Source organism: Symsagittifera roscoffensis, chromosome 7 (genome assembly GCF_963678635.1).
Source record: "Symsagittifera roscoffensis chromosome 7, txSymRosc1.1, whole genome shotgun sequence".
NCBI lineage: Eukaryota > Metazoa > Xenacoelomorpha > Acoela > Convolutidae > Symsagittifera > Symsagittifera roscoffensis.
Genome location: NC_087068.1, coordinates 10528027 through 10548365, shown reverse-complemented (window position 1 = coordinate 10548365; position 20339 = coordinate 10528027). Strand labels below are relative to the sequence as shown.

General features: G+C 36.1%; 2 protein-coding genes across 3 annotated transcripts in view; one reads left to right on the top strand and one right to left on the bottom strand.

The window, feature by feature from the left end:
* The window catches only part of LOC134851253 (uncharacterized), a 425551-nt gene that overhangs the window by 80420 nt on the left and 324792 nt on the right, over positions 1–20339 (bottom strand). The window lies entirely within an intron of this gene.
* The window catches only part of LOC134851887 (multiple epidermal growth factor-like domains protein 6), a 36805-nt gene that overhangs the window by 6148 nt on the left and 10318 nt on the right, over positions 1–20339 (top strand). Inside the window, exons 2-13 of the mRNA XM_063868161.1 lie at positions 11198–11418; positions 11555–11607; positions 11866–12086; positions 12579–12801; positions 13277–13421; positions 13812–13936; positions 14294–14488; positions 15195–15400; positions 15859–16038; positions 16374–16590; positions 17883–18111; positions 19855–19973. Of these exons, the coding sequence (XP_063724231.1) occupies positions 11198–11418; positions 11555–11607; positions 11866–12086; positions 12579–12801; positions 13277–13421; positions 13812–13936; positions 14294–14488; positions 15195–15400; positions 15859–16038; positions 16374–16590; positions 17883–18111; positions 19855–19973 (2134 nt within the window). The remainder of the gene's footprint in view (positions 1–11197; positions 11419–11554; positions 11608–11865; positions 12087–12578; positions 12802–13276; positions 13422–13811; positions 13937–14293; positions 14489–15194; positions 15401–15858; positions 16039–16373; positions 16591–17882; positions 18112–19854; positions 19974–20339) is intronic.

Here is a 20339-nt window from a genome sequence, read left to right as displayed (position 1 = left end):
GACTATTTTTAAATTGTGTGCCTGTTTGTCTTTCCCAATAGTTTTGAAGAGATTGTTTATTTAGGAGAGTAATATTATACAGACAGGTAAACAATAAAACGCATGTACAAAATAAACCCACCAAAGATCATGCAAAAAGCTATGCAGCTCATCGAAGCATGACCCTGAAAAAACCTATGACAGAAGTTGCGAGATAATATCCGACTTGATTATTCAAACAAATAAATCTATAAGATCTCCATAAGCTTTAAGAAAAATTGAAAACAAGTTTTTGAAATACCCATTTAGTTGATGCTCAGTTAATTGGTTTAGATTATCTGGTATCAGCTCGTTTGATTTCAAAAAATTGTAAGATTTAAGAGATACATTTTTCCTTGAACGCTGCATTATTTGTGTTCTAGTTTTCATACTTGGTAAAGTTTTTGCCACAGAGGTCCAAGTAACCCGACAATTATTTAGAGATTCCAAGTTAAAAGTTTCGAGGGGAGTTTTACCACGAAACTGATTAAAAGTTTCATTGAATATTTGTCTGAAATAAAAGTCAAAAACGGTTTAAATCTCCAATGATTGTAGGATATTTGAGGCATGATCAAATTTTCTCTAGAAACAAATAATTTTAAAAATACACTTTGCATCACAAATAATTTTTCTAATAGGCTTTTTGATGTTGCGCCGAATGCAATTAAACCGTACAACATGATTGGTTTTGCCTAGCAGTTATAGAATTTAACCAGCACATTTTTCGAGAAATAGTTTCTACCCTTGAAGAGTAAACCGTTAAATTTAGCTAATTTACTACATACATTATTAATATGACTTTGAAATTTTAGTCTGTTGTCCATTTCAATTCCTAAATACCTAAAATCAGAAACCTCGGCGAGTCTGTTATTCATTTATAATATTGCGTCCAAAATTCATTATTTTGCACTTCTTTTGATTTATGAGCAGTTCGTCATTGTTGCACCAATTACAAATTTTATTTAATTCTGTCTGGAATTTCGTTTTGGATGCAAGTTCTTGAGTATCAAATACCGTTGTATTATCTGCAAATAATGTTAATTTAGCGTTGCTGGCCAACGGCATATCATTTATGTATAAAAAGAACAGAAATGGCCCCAAAAGTGAAACTTGGTGAACACTTATTGTACATTCTCGCATATTCGAGACTGATTGATTCGAATAAAAAGATTGATTTCTCCCTGTAAGATAGTTTGTCATTAATTTGTGAATTGTCCCTCTGAACCCATATTGATAAAGTTTGTCCAGCAAAATTTTCCGATCAACTGTATCAAATGCATTTTTCAACTCAGCAGGTGTAACCAAATTTTTTTTATCAATTGATTCGCAAAAAAGTCAGTAATGGACAAAATGGCATAAGTAAAGGAATGATTACTTCAAAAACCAAACTGATGCTTATTAAATAAGCTGTTTTTAGCGGCAAAATTGGATATGCGCTTGAAAATTATTTTTTCAGAAAGTTTACTGAATTAAGACAACAAACTAGTTGGACGGTAGTTATCGGGTTCAGTTGTTTCGCCATTTTTATGCAAGTGTAAAATGTTTGCAATTTTGAGAAATGTAGGAAAACACTCTTTTTTGAAGCAAATATTGACAAAATGCACTAAATGGTCAACCAGCACCGGAGCAGAAAATTTTACCATTTTATTACAAATCTCAACATGACCAGTAGGCCTTTTATTGTTCAAATTTTTAATTTCCTTTAGTATCTCATTTTGATTCGTATCATATGTAACGACCGTGTTTTTTTAACTGGAAAATTTTATCTATAGACGTTTTGTCTGAACTTTTCTGTTAGTTTTTCTCGAATAGTAGCAAAGTGATCATTGGAAACATTAACATCGAATGAAGCAGTATTCACATTTGTTATACCACAGAAATGATTAAAAGCCTCAAAAAATCCGGACGAGTACTTCCCTTGCTATCAAGTTATCATAGTACCGGAGTTTACTCTCCCATACAGCCTTAATGACATTGTTCCTACATGAGGTGAAAATATTTCTGTTTTCAATAGATGGCGTCTGAACCCATTTTTTGTATAACACATTTTGGTTATTCATCATTCTCTTAATTTTCAGATTAATCCACGGTTGGTTGTTTTTATTCTTTTTTTCGGAATTTTACTGAAAAATCTTTTTACTGAAAAATCATCATTCAGTAGTAAATCATAGTTGAAATCCGATAGATAAGAATCCACGTTTTGCTTTTCTGAAATAAAATTTAGGTCACACATAAATGCATAAAGGTCACTAATAGTTCAATTTATTTTTGTTACCTGAGTTTGCTCCGCCGCAATTATATGGTCAATGCACTTGATACACTAGTTACTCTAGTTGGCTCGATCTTTTGAACTTCTAAATCAAAAGAAAGCAGAAGATTTTTATAGTCAATGAGACTTGGTGGACGCTATATTGAGCGTACATTTAGTGGAGGGTGATCGACAAAACACATTTTGATAACGATGTGCTCTAAACTGACTGGTAATTTGAAATAACTATAGTTAAGGCCAGTTTTAATGAAAGCTGCAACGTCCCCACCTCTTAAATGTCATAACCTTTTAAGTCATCAATGCCAAAAGGATCATTGTCCGAGAGCCATGTTTCAGGCTTGTTATCAAAGGATTCAATTAAAACTGATAATTGGTCATGATGGGCTCTTATGGATTGAACATTCAGGAAAAATGCAGTTTGCATTGTTGTCAGGTCAGTAATATCTCGCAAAATGTTTTTTCTTAAAAAAAAATCAAAAGAGAATTACGGCGAAAAACTGTAAATAGAGTTGAAATGCTTTTGCCACTAATCAAAATCATTTTCATTAGTTTTATTTCCGTTGTTGACGAAATTGGACTGTAAAGAATCTCTTTGAAGTGACTCCACAAATTACACCAATTTGACGGGATCTGGTAGCCTACTGTACAATTCATCGATCAGTTGATTTCTTTCCACAATATTCGGGGTTATTTCTATGTCACGTTTCCTCACTAAAATAATAGGAGGGCGAGAAAAGTTGTATTGATTATTTTGTACCACTCGAGGATTTTGTTTTCTAACAATATTTGCCTGTCTTGCCATCATTGCATTCTAATTTTTGAAAGTTTGATCAGCATCCTTCATATCAACTAAGTTGTGCCTTTGAAATCCACCATCTGCTTAATTGAAGAGCACAATTACATATAACTGTGTTCATTCCCAAACCCCGAGAATAATCAAGAAGCTCTGAATTGCGCTGAGTAAGTCTCTCTGTTATAGACACTGGTTGCTTATTTACAGGGTGCAAAAAATCTTTCAATAACTTTTTTCTGCCAAAAATTCCGTTTTTTAAATCAAAGTGGACAAATTTCACTATAACCACACATTGGTTTTGACCCACAGGGCCGAGGGGATGGCATGCCTTAAGGTCGTAGCTGTTCACCTCCACGCCCATAACGTCTTTAAAAAAAGCCAGGACATCTTGGGTAAAATTTCCGGAACGTAAAGGTAAATGTTGGAAAATAACACAATCTTTTGAACTATATCTTTCCATTTCATTAACTTTATTCTCTAGAAAATGCACCCGATTTTGCAACCCAACAATGATATCATCCTTAGTGTTTACATTCTCAATTAGCCCTTGTAATAGGTCTTTCAATCTATTGGATCAATGCTTTCTGTATCTTTTATTTCATCGAATTAAGTATTGAGATTCGCCATTGAATAAGTGTGCGATGTTTTAAATTCGTGACAAGCAAAAAAGAGCAGCTTAGAACCGACTGTTTCTCATTGAAGGTCACCGCAAATGAATTGAAAATATTTTGTAATTTTCGAACTGTCCACTTTCGGTCTGTTTAAATTTCAATTTTTCAACCTTGTTAAATTGACCCAAGTCCAGATCTAACTATAAGACTGTTAAGTTCTGTTTTTTTTGTTTGTCCATGAAACTCCAGAGAACTTAACAAAAGATTCGAAGAACCAATCCAATGCCAATTCTCCTGCAGATCCATGTTCAGTTGGGCAGTTCAAGAAAGTGTTGTCCCTGATGATTTATTCCCTCTGGATCATTATTAAATCACAATTTTGTATCCGGTGTCTTCACATCATGAAGAGACAAAAACAAAGTCTCTTCTGAATAAACTAACCGGTCATTATTGGCCTATCACAAATGTTCCCTTTCTCACGAAGGCTTTCGAGAAACTTGATATCGAACAGATTACAAAATACACTAAAGATTCAAATTTGTTTGATAGCAGGCAATCTGACTACCGCAAATTTCTTTCATCCGAAATTGCTCTCCTCCATGTTTCCAGCTATGTGGTTCGTTTATTAGATTGTGGGTGAAAGACAAAAGATTCGTCAGCTGCCTTCGACATTCTCGATCACAAAAACTCTTCGCAACTTTGAAAAAGTAAGCTGGATGAGATGGATCAAAAACAATTTGGTGAACAAAGTTGGGTAAGAAAATCATTTTGGAGCAAGACCGGAATGTTTCAAACAAAGATACACTTTTGAAACTTATTCGAATTCTCCCTGGGATTCCGTACTCAGCTCCTTGATTTTTGAAACCTGTGCTTTTTGCTTCTTTAGAATCCAGCGAGGGATGAAAAGAGCTGTACTGACTTAAAGGCTCCGAAATTGCGTAATGCGTCTGGAATGCAAACTTTTTCAATTGCTGGTCCTAAGTTTTTGAATACTTCTCCCCCTTGCCCTGAAATCGACAAACAGAGAGAATGCAGTTTCTTCCAGAAAAAACTGCTAACTCAATTGTTTGTAAAAAACAAACTCATGAACTTTTCAGCACTTCAGATTTTTTTCATAATGAAGGTGCTTGAACCCTACTACTACGATTATCACGATTATTATTTAAGGCGATACAATTCAGCTGTGCTTTTCTAAGCTCTCCAGGACATCGAAAAACTATTTCAATTTTTTTAAATGAGTTTAAGATATCTTGTAGAAGACATTTTGTTCATGTTGCTATGATTATAAAACCAACTACGTCTAAAAATTCTAATTGATAACCAATACTAATCTCTACACGAGCTTTCTCGCCACTTTCAGTTTGTTCTAGACAAGTGAAACCAAGCCAAATTTTAACTTCTCAATAGCTGAAGTAGCTTCAACATTTCCAGGAACACGAATTTCCACAAAAAAAGGACAAACAAACTTTGAAAATAAAAATTGAAAATAGTTTGTGTATTTTGTGTAACAGTCATTTAACTACGCAACAGCAGCACATTTTGAAGCAAGTTATGAAATCATGTTCTCATTGGTACTGGGTACAGCGACTATAGTTTCTTCGGTGTCGTAATACCTATTCTGCCTAAAGCAAACTTATCTACACATCATTTGCTTTTTGAACGTGTTGTTCAAACAATGCTTTTGCTACATACCGTTTCAAACAATCTGAATCAGTTTTTTCTTTCTCTTTCTTGGTTTGAGTTTTGATTTTTGGGCAGAGTAAGTAGAAAGACCCCTTAATATGTCCAGGGGGTTACATGACAAAAGATCCCTTACCTTAAGATCCCAAACGAGAAGATCCCAGTCAATAAGATACCATTCCAAAAGATACCTCGTTCTAAAATCGCCCACGACATAAGATACCATAATAAAATAACAAAGAACCTGAGAATTGAAAATAAAGCGGTTAATCGATCAAAGCAAAAACAAAGCGTCGGTTAAAATCAAAGCAACGGCAAAAATTTTGCTGCACAAATTTCGAACATGAATGACCTTGCTAATCACTTGGCCTTTAAAATGAAACTCAAACTTCAAAACAGCTTAGACTATAATTGAACTTGAAAAGGATTTCCAATTAATCAAAACCAACTTTGCTAAAAATGGCCTGATTTTCCAGACAATTCAAGTCGGTACAAAATTGAAATTGAGTTTTTGCAAAATTCTAAAGCTTTCAAATCATTTTCATTGCGAATCACTTGCCGTTCTATTTGATAAAAAATATCAATTCTCAATTTTGATCAACTTTTTTTCGCTAGGCGCTATACTCAAAGGGCCGTCAGGCCCCTACCCCCAACCTAGCCTCCCGTCAATAAGAGCAATTGCTCTGGGATCAAATTGCTAGAGACAGCATTTTTGAATGCGAGTCGTAGTATTGCGTTTCGGCGTTCTCCGGGAGGGTGCAAGGAGACGTCTATAAAAAAGTTGATCAAACAATTTTAAATTTAGGAAAAATTAGGCAAAAACTATAACAAAATTTAATAGCTTAAATGGGCAAGTGAACGGATATAAGACAATTATATCCGTTATATATAAGACAATTAGCTCGCTGTTTGATTCGTACGTCTTTTTCAGGCCCAATTCGGATATTTTTCGCATAAAACTCTGACAGAGGTGAAAATAGCATCCCTTAATGTCAGTTTCGTAATGAGAGGTAAAAGCACTCAGAGCCGCAATTTCAAAGTCGATCAAAATTCTTTCCGGGGTTACGTCACCGATAAGCGATTTGAGTGCGGTTAGGAATTTGTTATAGGTTGATAAGCGCTTATTGCTAAGCAGAGCGTAAACGCAAGGTGGATAAAACCCGCCAATCTGGATGTGTACAGTGTACAGCTGGTAAAACTGACTGGGGCAAATTTTGAAAGTACCGTCTACAAGCCAGGTTTTGTTGTACAATTTAAGTGCATTGAGGTTCTCAAGGTCGCCAAAAATTAATATGCGCTCCGTATCTTGTTTTCCGCTATCAAAAAGACAAAATTGCTTAAAACGATCGGGTATTTCGAAATGACGGTCATCTGTGGCAATAGTGGGCAGGGATGTCGTTTGTTTACTTCTGTTTAAAGTTCGCGTTAGCGCCGACCGGGAGGGCAAAGACAGTTGGGTTGCTTTTTCGTCCTGCACCAATTGCAAACTAGCTGCGATTATCTGACTGTTTACTGGATTTAATTGATTCCTAACTGTCTCCTTCATTTGTTGAACTAGTTGTCGAGCTTCTGAGCGTCCTGCGTTGAGCTCATGACTATGCTCGTTGCTCTGTGAGATTATATCGCTCCCAGAAGTGATTAAAGTTTTCGGGCATTTATACGATCTCCATTTGCTGCAGCGCCAGTGTGTCGTTGTCTTCGTATCGCGTTTCTTTTGAAATTCATGGCCATCAAGAATAATCAAAGTTTGGCCTTTTTGTGAGGTTCCCCAAGTAAAAGAATTCATTTTTGACTTATCAATGAGTTAAAGAGGGAGATAATGAATGCAGAGTGTATTCATTTTCAATTAAGTTGTTCTAATTCAATGCCATATTAACACTAAATTAAACACATGTTGGCACTATGTTAATCCCAAAAATGGGTCCAGTTTAAATTTAGTTATCTTAAATTTGCATTGTTTTTCAATAGCGCGAACCTAATTGAGGTATCATTACTCTAGATTTATTTCTGCTTACACTTTGATCATGATTTTTGTTCATAATTCATGGGATCTTTTTAATTGGCATGGGATTTTATGGTATGGGCGATTTTTATACAAGGGATCTTTTGGTATGGTATCTTTTGTCATGGGAGCTTTTGGTATGGTATCTTTTGTCCTGACACCGTCCAGGGATAGCCTCCAGAGTAATTGTACTCGCAGAAATTAATCTGATATAAGTGTACCTTTTGAGGAATTTTTTCTCTATAAAACAAAGTCAATAGACAGTTGGAAAAACGTACGTGAAGTCAAGCAAACAGAAAAGTTATGTTTGTTTAAAAAAAATCATATATCGAAATTCTGAGAAAAACTATACCAAGTAAAAGTACATTCACTTTCAAACTATAAAAAAATTCAAATATTTTTGAGTCACTAGTTTTGCCTTCCTTTTAGTGAATTTTATTTGCCTTCCTTTATGTGCCCATGTAATTTGCCTTCCTTTTACTGAATGATTATGAATTAAACTTTAGAAAATCAAAACCTGCAAAACCTAATAAAGAAATGTGTGACAATAGTTTCTGCTGGGTATCACACAGAAAAAAAAAGAAATAGTTAGATAGCTGACATGCTAATACCTTGAAAAAATAGATCAGCCTTGAAAATACGGTGAAAGTACGATCGGAAAAAATCAGTAAGGGTGACTCAGTTAGAAAGATAACTAAGTCACCCGCTGTGAACCAAAAGACACATAGAAAATTTTCTCGAGCTCAAAAAATGATAATAATTCAACATGATTTTAATTGAACATGATTTCCTTTTTACATTTTCAATTTTTTTTTGTTTTTTTTTGCCGGACTTGGACTTTTTTCTAAAATTTCCGATGACTAAGTTGTTGAAATGCAAAAAAGTATCGCTACCATTGGTTGAAACTAAGTCAAAAACAAATATTTATTAAAATAGAATATAGTTGAATGTGGTGGCTAATAATTTATTTTTTCCTTGGGACATTCATCGATTATCCTTCGATTTTAAAAATGAGAATTAATTGATTCAACACTAATTCACACTTTGGTCTCTATAAACGTGTGTAGTGGGGAAGGTTCTCATGCTTGAAGGACCGAATGCTTGAAAAATTTCAACCAATCAAAATCGCTACGCGTTTCTATTGGCTAAATGCCTTTCTCAAAAAATCGAAGTCAATGTTAACAGAAAATGTATTAAATCAGTGGAAAATAATCAAAAATTTTACAAGATGCGGGTTACAACCCCAAAACTAATCAGATAATCATCAAGATTAATGAGATTAAATCATAAAAATTTTTCAGTCTTGAAAACCCATCTGCTTATTATCTAATCGGTCAATATTAACACTAATGGCCTGGATTTATTTTCTTGAGATTTTGAGATTTTTGCGATTTACTTTGAGATTTTGAATACTCAATTCTGATTGGCTGCAAGTAAGGTAAAAATAGTTTCAAGCATTCGGTCCTTCAATCGTGAGGGCGCCACCTTGTGTAGTGTTCTCTTTCGGCAATTGATGCTTCAGTTTCAGAGTTTATGTAACTTATCAGGACAAAATAAACCTTGAAACTTAAAACGCGTTTTTTTTTAATTAGCTTTACTTTAGACAAAAATGATGACGATCAATCTTGCTTAAAATGTTAACAGAACTAATATGGTGCATTATTTGGTTTTTGTTCCGACTTTTGATACGAAAGTAACGGAATATTTGTGCTCGGGGTGGGTTTTTTTTCTTCAGACAAATTTCGACTTTTTAACTAGCCATTTTTGACGGAATTTTTTTATATCATTCAAAAGTTATTGTTGTCCTGAGCTTAAATTTGAAAAGATACTTCACCTGTCATCATTTTTCGTAAAATTATGAGGGTTTAAAGGTTGCCATTTTGGCCATTTTGACCAATTTGGGACAATTAACGCGCGATATAATTCGAGCTATTAACGCGTAAGCGGAGATTTAATCCGTCTTAGAAGTCGTTCCAAATTGGTTGAACGAAGCTTATGTGCCATAATTGATTTGTTACAAGGAACTAAATCTATCCTTTTGTACTTTTTATGGCGTGTGGGGGGATGATTTTTATAAAAAATTTCAAATTTTAGAAAAAAAAGTTTCATTTTATTCTATTTCAATTAATTTTTTTATGTTATTGCTGCTGCTCCATAAACCTTAAAAGGCAATCGGAACATTCAGGGCTTCGCCCTGATACGAGCAGTCTTGTTGAAATTTGGGCCCTAAAATTTACCCCAAAAACGATCATTTAATTTCGTGTGATAGCCAAAAAACGTAATTTTTTTTATTAAAACTTGTTTTATGCCTTTTGCGCCCACTTTAGGAGTTTAAAAGGCATAAAAGGGGTGAATTTTGGGATGAATTTTTGGGCCAGAGTTTTGCAAAACAAATTGCACCCATTTAGTTTTGTTAACATTTTAAGCAAGATTGATCTTCATCATTTTTTGTCTAAATTCAACCCAATTATAGAAAAACGCTTTTTAAATTTCAAATATATATATTTTTTCATTTTATCCGGATAATTTAAATCAGCACTGTATTGGCTTTTTTCACTTCCGTTCAGTAGAAAGTGGATAAGTTTATAAAGGTATCAAGTTTGAATCAATGTTTGAAGACTAAAAGCTTAACATGTTGCTCAACAATAGACTAAAAGTCAAAAGCTTCAAACATATTTTCTCGACACTGAGACATCATGAACTCGAGTGATCAGGCCAAAAATCACGTTTTCTGGCGATTGTTTTTTGACAATTTAAAGTCCTAGAAATAACAACCGCGTCTGCAAGCATAACTTCACAACGCTCATCGTTATGGGAAGGATGTCGAATTCTGTTTTCCGAAACGAATATTTATTTTTGTCCGTCACGTTTGAGAAGAGTTTTCCGGGTTGCTCGATTTCAGCTTCAGCGAGAATATGAGTTTTGTGGAGCCAAATTGCACCCGCGTGCTTTTCTGATTAGTTCAGGTTGCTCTTTTCTGTTTCGGACAAACTTCGGCACAATAAACACACCTGTTGTCTGAAAAATGTCGGATAGATCTGAAATCTTTTCGGGTCATCGTCTTCATTATTACAATTTAGTACAAATTACGTCACATAACTCAATCTAGCTCCATTATTATTTTTGTCCTTTTATCGTCTTCTTCCCTACTAAGACTGTGGAAATTCAGGTCAATGATGTCATAATGGGTTTTAGTTCTCATCTCATGGTCTTCAAGTGTCTGGGCTTGTTTGCGTCCAATCACAGATTGTATGAGAAAGAAAGTGATTTATTGAAAGTTGGGATAAGTATGAACAAATAAGCATTTGATCGTCATTTGTTCACTTTATAGTAAATGATGATCGGCTTTGATTCTGATCATCGTGTTTTTATTTGAATCAGCTTTAAAAATAAAATCGAGAAGCTTAATTAATTTATTTTTGAATTTCTAGAATTAATTCAGCTGGAAATGGAGGTGAGACTTATTTTACTGTCAGTTAAAAACCATAACTTGATGCAAAAATTTTAAAATAAAATGGATAATATTTTTACCACTGTTTTCAAAGTGCGATTTGACCAATAAATTGTCTTGTAACGCCCCGACTGGAAAACAAAAAATAGGAAAACAAAACTGGAAAACAAAAACTGGAAGGCAAGCTGTTTTGTCGGTCAAACGGCCCAGAAAACAGCAAAAATGGAATATCAAATTTCGCGAGGCGACAATTCGTAACAAGCTGCAATTCGTAACAATTCGAAGGGTGTTAACTTGTTCCATTGGTCCAAAATTAGTTATTTACAGTTTTCAGTTCTTAGCACGACCCTATCGATTGTTTTTGTATAATTAGATCTTCTCCTTTTGTCGCCTTCATGTTTTCGTCCTACCGGTGATTCTGCTAATTTTCCTGTTCAATTCTTCCGTCGCATTCGAAGACCAAGACGGTAAATCGGTTGGAGTTAGCCAAGCAATCCTACATTTCGAGAATGTACAGAAGAGAAGCGCGGATGAGAACACAACCAGTGCAGTTAGCCGAAGTGCTCATGAAAATGAATGTGTAACTGCTTCTTGGTATGTTAAGCATGTTATTTCAACTAGAGATGTCCACACTGAAAGCAACGTGTGAAATTTGATAAATATTTTTCTATGGAGACAAATTTGGTCAGAGAAAATATGAACCGTTTTTTAAAAGCGTTTTGTCTTTTAGGGACGAGCGATGTCCCGGGTACGAATACGACTTCAAAAGATCCCTTCCTATTCGTAAGTTCATAAATATTCTCTTTATATTTAATTTATTTGTTTTTTAAAATCAAAAATCAAAATCAACAAAAATCACGATTTTTTTATGTTTGCAATAATAAAAAACATAGCATATGTTGTTGATATTATCTGCTCCGGAAAAACTGTGCGGTTAGCAATTTCACAACAACACGATATTTTCCATTTTCACTAACATTTTATCCCGCGCCTACTAATTCTCTGGTTTAGTAAACTTGAAAATTAGGTGAATTTTTACAGCTCTCTGCAACCAAGGCTGTGTACATGGAAAATGTGTGGGCGTCGGCGAATGTCGCTGCGACTCGGGATATTTCGGACCCAGTTGCGACCGAGGACCTGTCGGAGTCGTATCCTCCGACGTCGCAGACTGTCAGATCCGAGGAGACTGCGACATCTGTGATTGTCAAAATGGGGGCCAGTGTTCGAAGGGGAGGTGTGTGTGTCCTTATGGGTACACAGGGGTAAGGTGTGAAGACAGTTGTCCCGAAGGGTCTTGGGGTCCAGGGTGTCATTACAGATGTCAGTGCGACCATCTCAACTATCTCAATATCTCATCCATTGTAAGTAGATCTGAAACATTATAGTAAAATCACAAACCATTTATTTTAGCAATTAATCTATCGCTTTTGTTTGATCCTGCGCACCAACACATCAAATAACTTAATGGCCAGCCGAATTCTCGACAAAATCCTTTCTCAACAATACTTAAAATTCTCAAGTCTAATTAAATTTCTAAATTTGAAATCTGGTAGTAATGCGTTCAAAAAAGACCCTGGCATGGCATTTTTTGACCTAGTACCACGATGTGGAAATTGTTAGTAGAACTAGTGCACAGCTCGTCTGACATTTCAACACAGCTCTACTTCTGCATAAAACACTATTCATTTTAAAAGATATTAAAAACTATTCAAAAAAGATACAAAGAAAAAGAGCCACTAAAACGTCTGATTTAGACGTGCAACAACATAGACGGATCGTGCCAGTGTCCCGCTGGCTTCACAGGCCAGTTCTGCCACCAGAGAGTCTGTCCAGAAGGCTACTGGGGGGCTCCCTTTTGTAAGAACAGATGTCAGTGTGAGAATGGGGGAGTGTGTGATGCTACTGATGGGACTTGTGTTTGTTTGTATGGATACGGGGGAGAAAGGTGTGAGAGGATGTGTCCACCAGGACAAGCAGGTCAGAGAAAAACGCCGCAATTAAGCGTAAAATTGAAACCAAAACGGTCTTTTTTTAAGTTTCAAAAAATGTATTGACTCAAAATTAGATTTCTATGTGATCATTTTCCAAAAAACTGCACTGATTGAAATATTGCACTGAAAATGGTCGTCCTCTTCATCGACTCGATCGTCGTTTATAAACCAAAAAAAGTTCTTACCATGGTCTACATAAAACCATCTTTTTTGGACCATGCTGATTTAACTCCTTAGAAACGCCTAGAATACACTGTTTGCCCAATTTCTTTGCTTTTTATTTACATCTATTTTTTGAGAAAACCAGGCGTTTTGAGCCTGTTTTGGATATTTTGAAAAAATACGCGTGTTTTTAAGTGCCAACAACTCTTTGCACTGCTTTTTTCTAGAGTATCGACCTAAATATACACATTCCCTGCTGGTATATGTAAGGTTTTGAGTAAAAAGTTTGTATAATTTAGGCCCAGATTGCGGGAGCGTGTGTGCGAGTTGTGTGCATGGAGTGTGCGAAGACATGAGTGGACGGTGTGTGTGCAACAGGGGCTTCTATGGCTCACTCTGTCATGACCACTGTCCCAGTGGACGCTACGGAGATTGCACTGCTAGGTATATTACTCGCTACATTTTCAGACTTTCAGACAAGAGACCGAAGGATCGATCCCCGCAGTCGGAGAAGAATTTATTAATTAGGGCCACTTTTTCAAATATCTCAACACTGACCCTGTTTTTGTCAAAAAGTACAAATACATTATTAAAATCTGGGTACGCTTTGTTCTTTTTTCCTGATAAATTATGCAACTCAGTAAACGCGACAATAGGTTTATGTAACAGTTCTGTGCCAACAAATGCACGCTCTAAATCGCAAAAGAAACTATTGAACTTTGTAAAGAAGGTAAAACATCATCATTGTCATTTGACAGATAAATCATCGCCCGGTTCTTAAACTACCTTTGACTTTAATCGGCTAATTGTACTGATTAAATTTTTAATGCACAGGTGTGAGTGTTACAATGGGGCGGCCTGTTCTCCCTTCGATGGGTCCTGCATCTGTGCCCCGGGATACACTGGACAGCACTGTGAGATTCCATGCTCAAATGGATTCTACGGAATAGACTGCCAAGGTAGTGACTAATTATTATGACGTTTAGTTTTCTAATTTTGGCAGAGAAAAGAGAATATCTGAATGTCTAGTTAAAAAACCAACGTTAGGATGCCAAACGTTAAAAATAGTTGTTTTAATTGCACCATTTTCAAGATATTTAAAAGTGCTTCCTAATAAAGATAATCAGCGATATTATTTCCAACGATACTAAACACACTTTTAAATTAGCCAAAAGCAATAACCATCTACCCTAAGCTCTATAAGCTATGGTTTAATTAGCCAAAAAGAAGAAATTATCAAAAAATTTTCATTTTTTGAAACCTTATATATTAAAAATTATGATCATACTAATAATTATTAATTATAATAATTTTAGCAAGATGTACGTGTGAGAACAACGGCCATTGTGACACAGTGACTGGAGAGTGTTCATGTCCTCCTGGGTTCCACGGAGACCACTGTCAGTTCACATGTCCACTCGGAACATTCGGGCCCCAATGCAGACACCAGTGCCAGTGTGAGAATGGGGCAGAATGCTCGCCAGTAGATGGATCCTGCTACTGCCAACCAGGTTGGAGGCTAATGTTGTTGTTTTTTAGTTATGATTTATAACTTACTGGGTTTACCATTTGAACAGAAGTCACCCATGGCCTAGTTGAGGATTGTTAAATACTTTTTATCTCATCACATTTTATTATTTATTATTTGACAGACCTAAATCATTATGGTAATACAGGGCGCCATTCGCCATTTATTTTCTACAAAAAGTTTTGGGAGGTTAACAGGACAAACTTGGTTTCTCGAATTTGTATTTGAATATTTTGATTAGATTGCGTCCTGGTCGTTTTTTGGCTATGGTTTCAAAAAACATTCAATGCCCAATCAGTTACATCAAATTTAAATTTCAGGATTTGCTCATTGCCTCTCAGAAATCACCGCTCTATCATTACCAGCTAGCAATTTTTTTTTTTAAATTTGAGTTGCAATTTTAACTGGCTGGCTGATTCAAACATGACTCGTTAATATTAAGTTGATACTGTTTATCCACGTTCGAAAGAAACCAGCATTCAGTTTTTTGTTTTTGTGTAGTGAAAATTTTTGCCCAACTTTCGAAAAACAAGCCCAGATCATGGTGGGCCTCGGGTTGCTCCACTTTTTCAAATGAAAGCCGGACAAGACTTAATCGCTTCATCTCCGCTCCCCAAATATTGGTTAATTCGAAGAATGGTGTAATTGTAATTTTTTGTTATGGACGACAACTGTCAAATTCATTCCAGGTTTCTTCGGTCCTCAGTGTGCTGACGGATGTCCCCTTGGATCTTGGGGTGTGGGGTGTGCCTACAGGTGTGACTGTTCCACCCACTCTGTCTCTGAACAGCTCTGTGACTCATCAACTGGACAGTGTATGTGTGTGGAGGGGTGGTATGGACCCAGATGTACTCAGAGGAGTCCACGTGGACCTTCATCTGGTGTCATACCAAAAGTACGATTTATGACTGCCTAATAATTTCCTTGTCCTTTAAAAAATTCTCAATTTTGCAACATTTAAGTGCAGATTACATATATTTATCATTGAGAATCCAGTTTTTTCATTGGTTTCCAGCGGTACTTTTTCACCGGTACCCAATCGGTTCGCTGTAGTAGAAAAACGAGGTGTCGTTTTGCATCATTTTCAGTTATAATTCGGATTACAAAAGAAACCAAAACACTGTGACTAGATTTCAAGAAATACCGGTCCAAATTTACAGATTCAGACCAATAAGATAGTTGATAGTTGACTATGCATTCATTTCATTATTGCAGATTTTTTCTCAAGTGTTGAGGTCAACGATTTATGTCCAGCCTTTCAAAATCGTGTCAAATGTCACGCTGCTACCAAAACTTCTTAGCCAGTACAAATTGTCATTTTTTTGAGTTCCTAAACAGTTTAAATTTGCGTAGCAATCGTGTGTGCATGGCGAGTTGCTAGCTGGCTCAGTGGGAGTGTGTGGCTGTTTCCCTGGCTACTCTGGCGCAGACTGTTCCTCCCTTTGCAGTGTGAGACAGTGTGGACCAGACTGTTCCCTCAGGTGTCCCGAGGAGTGTGAAAATGATTGCGACCACGAGACATGCACTTGCGAGGTTATTTTTAAGTATTTACAAGGATGGGGGGGGGGGGTTGGAGCTCTGCAAAAGACGATTAAAAATAAAAAGAACTTTCAGCCGTCTAATTTATGAAAATCTTAGATCTCATGAAAATGAATAATTTTTGTGTTAATATTGACTAACTTTGAGGAAGAGGTTTTCCTTAAGCCGAATTAGATTATCTTCTTCCCTACTTAGGAGTCGTGTGCTAGTAGTTCACAATTTTTGGGGGGAAGCGTAGATGTTCTTCAACAGCGATGACCTTTTGAATTCTTCGAACACAAGAAAATTTTTGAAAAAAAAAACTAGAATATTTTTTTTTGCATTATAAGGACGACGAGTCAGACCAGAAGTGTCTGGGTTCCTATGGACCCGCCTGCTCCCTCCCCTGTCCCAATGGACTGTGGGGGGAGAATTGTTCGAGGAGGTGTGACTGTGTACACAGTGGGCACAATACATGTGACAGTAGGACTGGACAGTGTGCGTGTCTCAGTGGATTCACGGGACACAAGTGTGAGAAGAGTTGTCCAAAAGACTATTATGGCGAAGGTAACAAAAAATGAATTCCCCCACCCACACTCTAAAAAAATAAACAAAAGGGTTGACAAAATGTTTGTCACATAATTCCATAATATGGAAAAATGCGTGTAATTCAATTCTATAGAAAATAAAATTTTATTAACATGGCATTATAAGCACTTTCTCCCATACTATTTAGTTGCGTGACCATCATAAGGAAATACTGTGGTAGAAGTTTTTCCATTATTTAAATTTATTGAAGTATTATTTTATGCTTCATCCGTTTGTTTCTGAAAACAAAATACTAAAGATTTTTCATCTGACAAAACCTACAAATGAAATGGCAATAATCTCCCAGACAAACTCGAGGGGGGGTCGGAGTTTCAAAAAAATTTACGAAATTTAGGTTTTTTTAGGTTGATTAAATTGTTTTTCCGAGCTCTCTCAAAGCACTATAAAGACCATTTTCTGGCCAAGTTTCTGTGCCGCAGTCAAAAATTTGAAAAAAGGCCAAAAATTGCATTTTTAAGCATTTTTTGAACAATTTTGATAAAAAATCGCTTTTTTTTGGCGCGCTCTCTCCCCTAAAACTAGTATGCATTAGCTCCGAAGGCGCCTTTAGAAAAATTTTAAAGTCATTCAGCCAAAATGGATGTCTCGAAATAGTACAAAAGGGGACCCTCTGGGTCTGCAGGGGGTCGAATCATAGATACTGGTTTCGTCTACTCCCACGACACAAAAAAAGGAGAATTCAAGAGATATTTAATCCTGTAGTTACTGATGGGAGATTGGAACATCTCTAAACAGAAAGCCAAAAAAAACAAGAACATAAAATTTTTTTTTGAAACACCGCTCCTTCCCTTGGGAAAAACTTAGATCGATTTTTTTAGTTTTTAGAGAAAAAAAGTGCTAAAGACTAGAATTTAGAAAAAATACCAATGACAATTTTTTTTTAAAACGCTACCTAGATCAATTCGCACAACTTTACCCTTCTCATCAGGGGCAGATCTAGGATTTTTTTGGCGGGGAGTTTGGGAGGGTTGGAATTTTAAAAAGAGCTCCGTTTGCGAGCTCTTTTAAAACACCAGAGACACCCTATGTTGACAAAAAATTCTGCGCTGCAGGAAAATTTTGGTAAAAACAGGCCAAAAAAGTTTCGGCCAGTATTGGCTAAAAACGGCCCTCAAATAATTTTATGTTCTTTAGAACAGGAAAGAATCTTTGAGTGGCGAGGAGGGGAGGAGGATGCGTAACCTCTCCCAACCCCCTCCCCCCTAAATCCGCCCCTGCTTCTCAACATGTCTCTTCGTATTGTTATGTAGACTGCAGCACATTCTGCATGTGCAAGAACGGAGGTTTCTGTGACCCCTTCTCCCCCTCCGGCAGCATTTGTATCTGCCAGCCGGGCTACAACGGCACCCTCTGTGAGGAGCACTGCCACCCCACCCACTTCGGACTCAACTGTGGCAGTGAATGCGAATGTGTCAATGGGGGGTTCTGTAATCCAGTTACGGGTACATGTACTTGTCCTAATGGCTTCTATGGAAGCAGGTACGAATTATTTCTTGAAGACATTGAATTGATTTTTGAGCAAGTTAACATCTATGGTAAAACATCAAAATATTTGCCGAAATAGTTCGTTTGAATCGACTATGCTATGCGCAATAAACATAACGAAACTGCTCTTATCGGGGCAAAATCTTGAATAATCAAATTGCCCGAATGTTCCAAGTTCTCCTAATGATTCATCTTTAAAAAAAAATAAAAACTGGGTTTTTTGCACAAAACGTACCGAAATCAATACTTTAGATCTTGAGCTAAAATTTATGCAGTCAAATCCGATTGGCTAATAATAGCCAATCAAATTCAACCCACATGTTCGGGCAATTCAATCAAAACTTCCAGAAGATAAAAACTATTAGCCGAAAATTACAATTATTAGCCGAAAAAACCAAAAAAATAAACTTTGTTAATAATAAAAATATTTTCATATGGTACGTTTTTTTTCAGCCAACAAAAACTCAAAAAAATGGCTTCAGCAGATTAAAAATTTACTAGTTTTGGTCATGTCGGCCAACAATTTTATCTGCTTGAAGTTTCAATTGAAATGCAGAACCATGTTATTTGAACTTGAGTGTATAAATTGCCAATTAGTTCAAGAAAGATGACAAAATACTGATTTTTGGCCGTTTAGTGCATAAGACCCTAAAAACTGATAAAACTTCAGAAAAATGGGTGTAAATCATTGATATTTTGCACGTTTATTTTGCTGAAAAAATTCCCCCGCACACTAGTTAAAGTACAAATTGATGTTATAGTTCGGAATTTTGTAGAAATCGGAAATTTTATGCTTGGGGTGGTTTTTTTGGCGATCAAAATAATAATTTTTAACAAAAAAAATGCATTTAATATAAAATGGTTATTTTGTTAAGTTTGAGGCTACATAGTATAGGTTCACAATAGTATAGTTTTGTTAGCAATTGAGCTAGTAATTTTGATTACTTCAAGAAAACTAAAACTGATCCGTTTTTGGATTGTCACTTTGGGCCTGACTTTTGTTAAATAAATTGCACCGTAACAATTCTTCTAACTTTCCAAGCAAGTTTTTTAAAATGAAATTTTGTCCAAAGTCAACCCAACCCAACTTGAAAAATGTGTACTAAATTTCAAGTTGAATTCTTTTTATATTTGTAATGACTCAATTAAATTATGCTGTATGGTAATAACTGTATGACCAAATCAAGTTAAGCTTTGATTCTATGCTTTTGCAGTTTTAATTAGCAGCATGATGTAGAAGGTCTCGTTGAACTTCTCTGCTGACGTTTTCTTGAAGAATGGCTTAAAACATCAAAAAGAGGACTTTTTTGAAACATTTTCAGCATTTCGAAGAAACCTCATTAGAAAACGTATTAGAAAACTGGCTTTAAAGAAATTCCCGTTCATTTTCACCCTTAGTTTTTGTTGTTTTTAATTTTTTTCACTAATTTTTTCAACAATGGCATGGGGTCCGTTGTACAATTTTTTCGATGCAACTTTGATATCTTCAAAGCCCAACGTGATAAAGCCCTATTAATCATAAATTGGGATATAAAAACAACAAAAAGTTGTTTTAGTGTCGAGGAAAATTGGTCTGAAAGTTTTTGCCTTTCAAACGAAATTATTTTAAGTGCTAAAATTTTTACATCATTTTATGAAAATTTTTAAAATGAGTGTGCTTGGAAAACTCTGTGCGTCATGCATAGCAAACGGCTACCCTTGTTTATTCTTGACAACATATAAGCCCTCTTCTTCTAGGTGTGAGCACAAGTGCATGAATGGCATGTATGGCCCCTACTGTGGCCACAGCTGCCAGTGCAAAAATGGGGGCAGTTGCGATGAGAATGGACGATGTGTATGTCCTGCGGGATATAAAGGTCAGTCAGCATCACACGTTTCATTAGTCGAGTTTTGTTCGAGGGCAATTCTTGTTTTTACAAGAAATCAGGGGGGATCTAGGATTTTCTCGAGGGGGGGGGGGGGGGGGGGGGGGGGGGCGGATTTTCAAAAATTTTGTCGACCTTTTTTTTCTTTTAGGTCGACTAAATTGATTTTTCGAGCTGCTTCCCAAAAGCACGAAAAATTCCCTGTTTTGGCCAAATTTCTTGCGCCGGAGGCAAAATTTTGCAAAAAAAACAGGCCAATAGAGGCGTTTTTAGGCACCTTTTGGAAAATGTTGACCAGAAAATCGTGTTTTTTCGGATCGCGCTCCCCCTCAAAATTAGTATACATTGGCCCCAAAG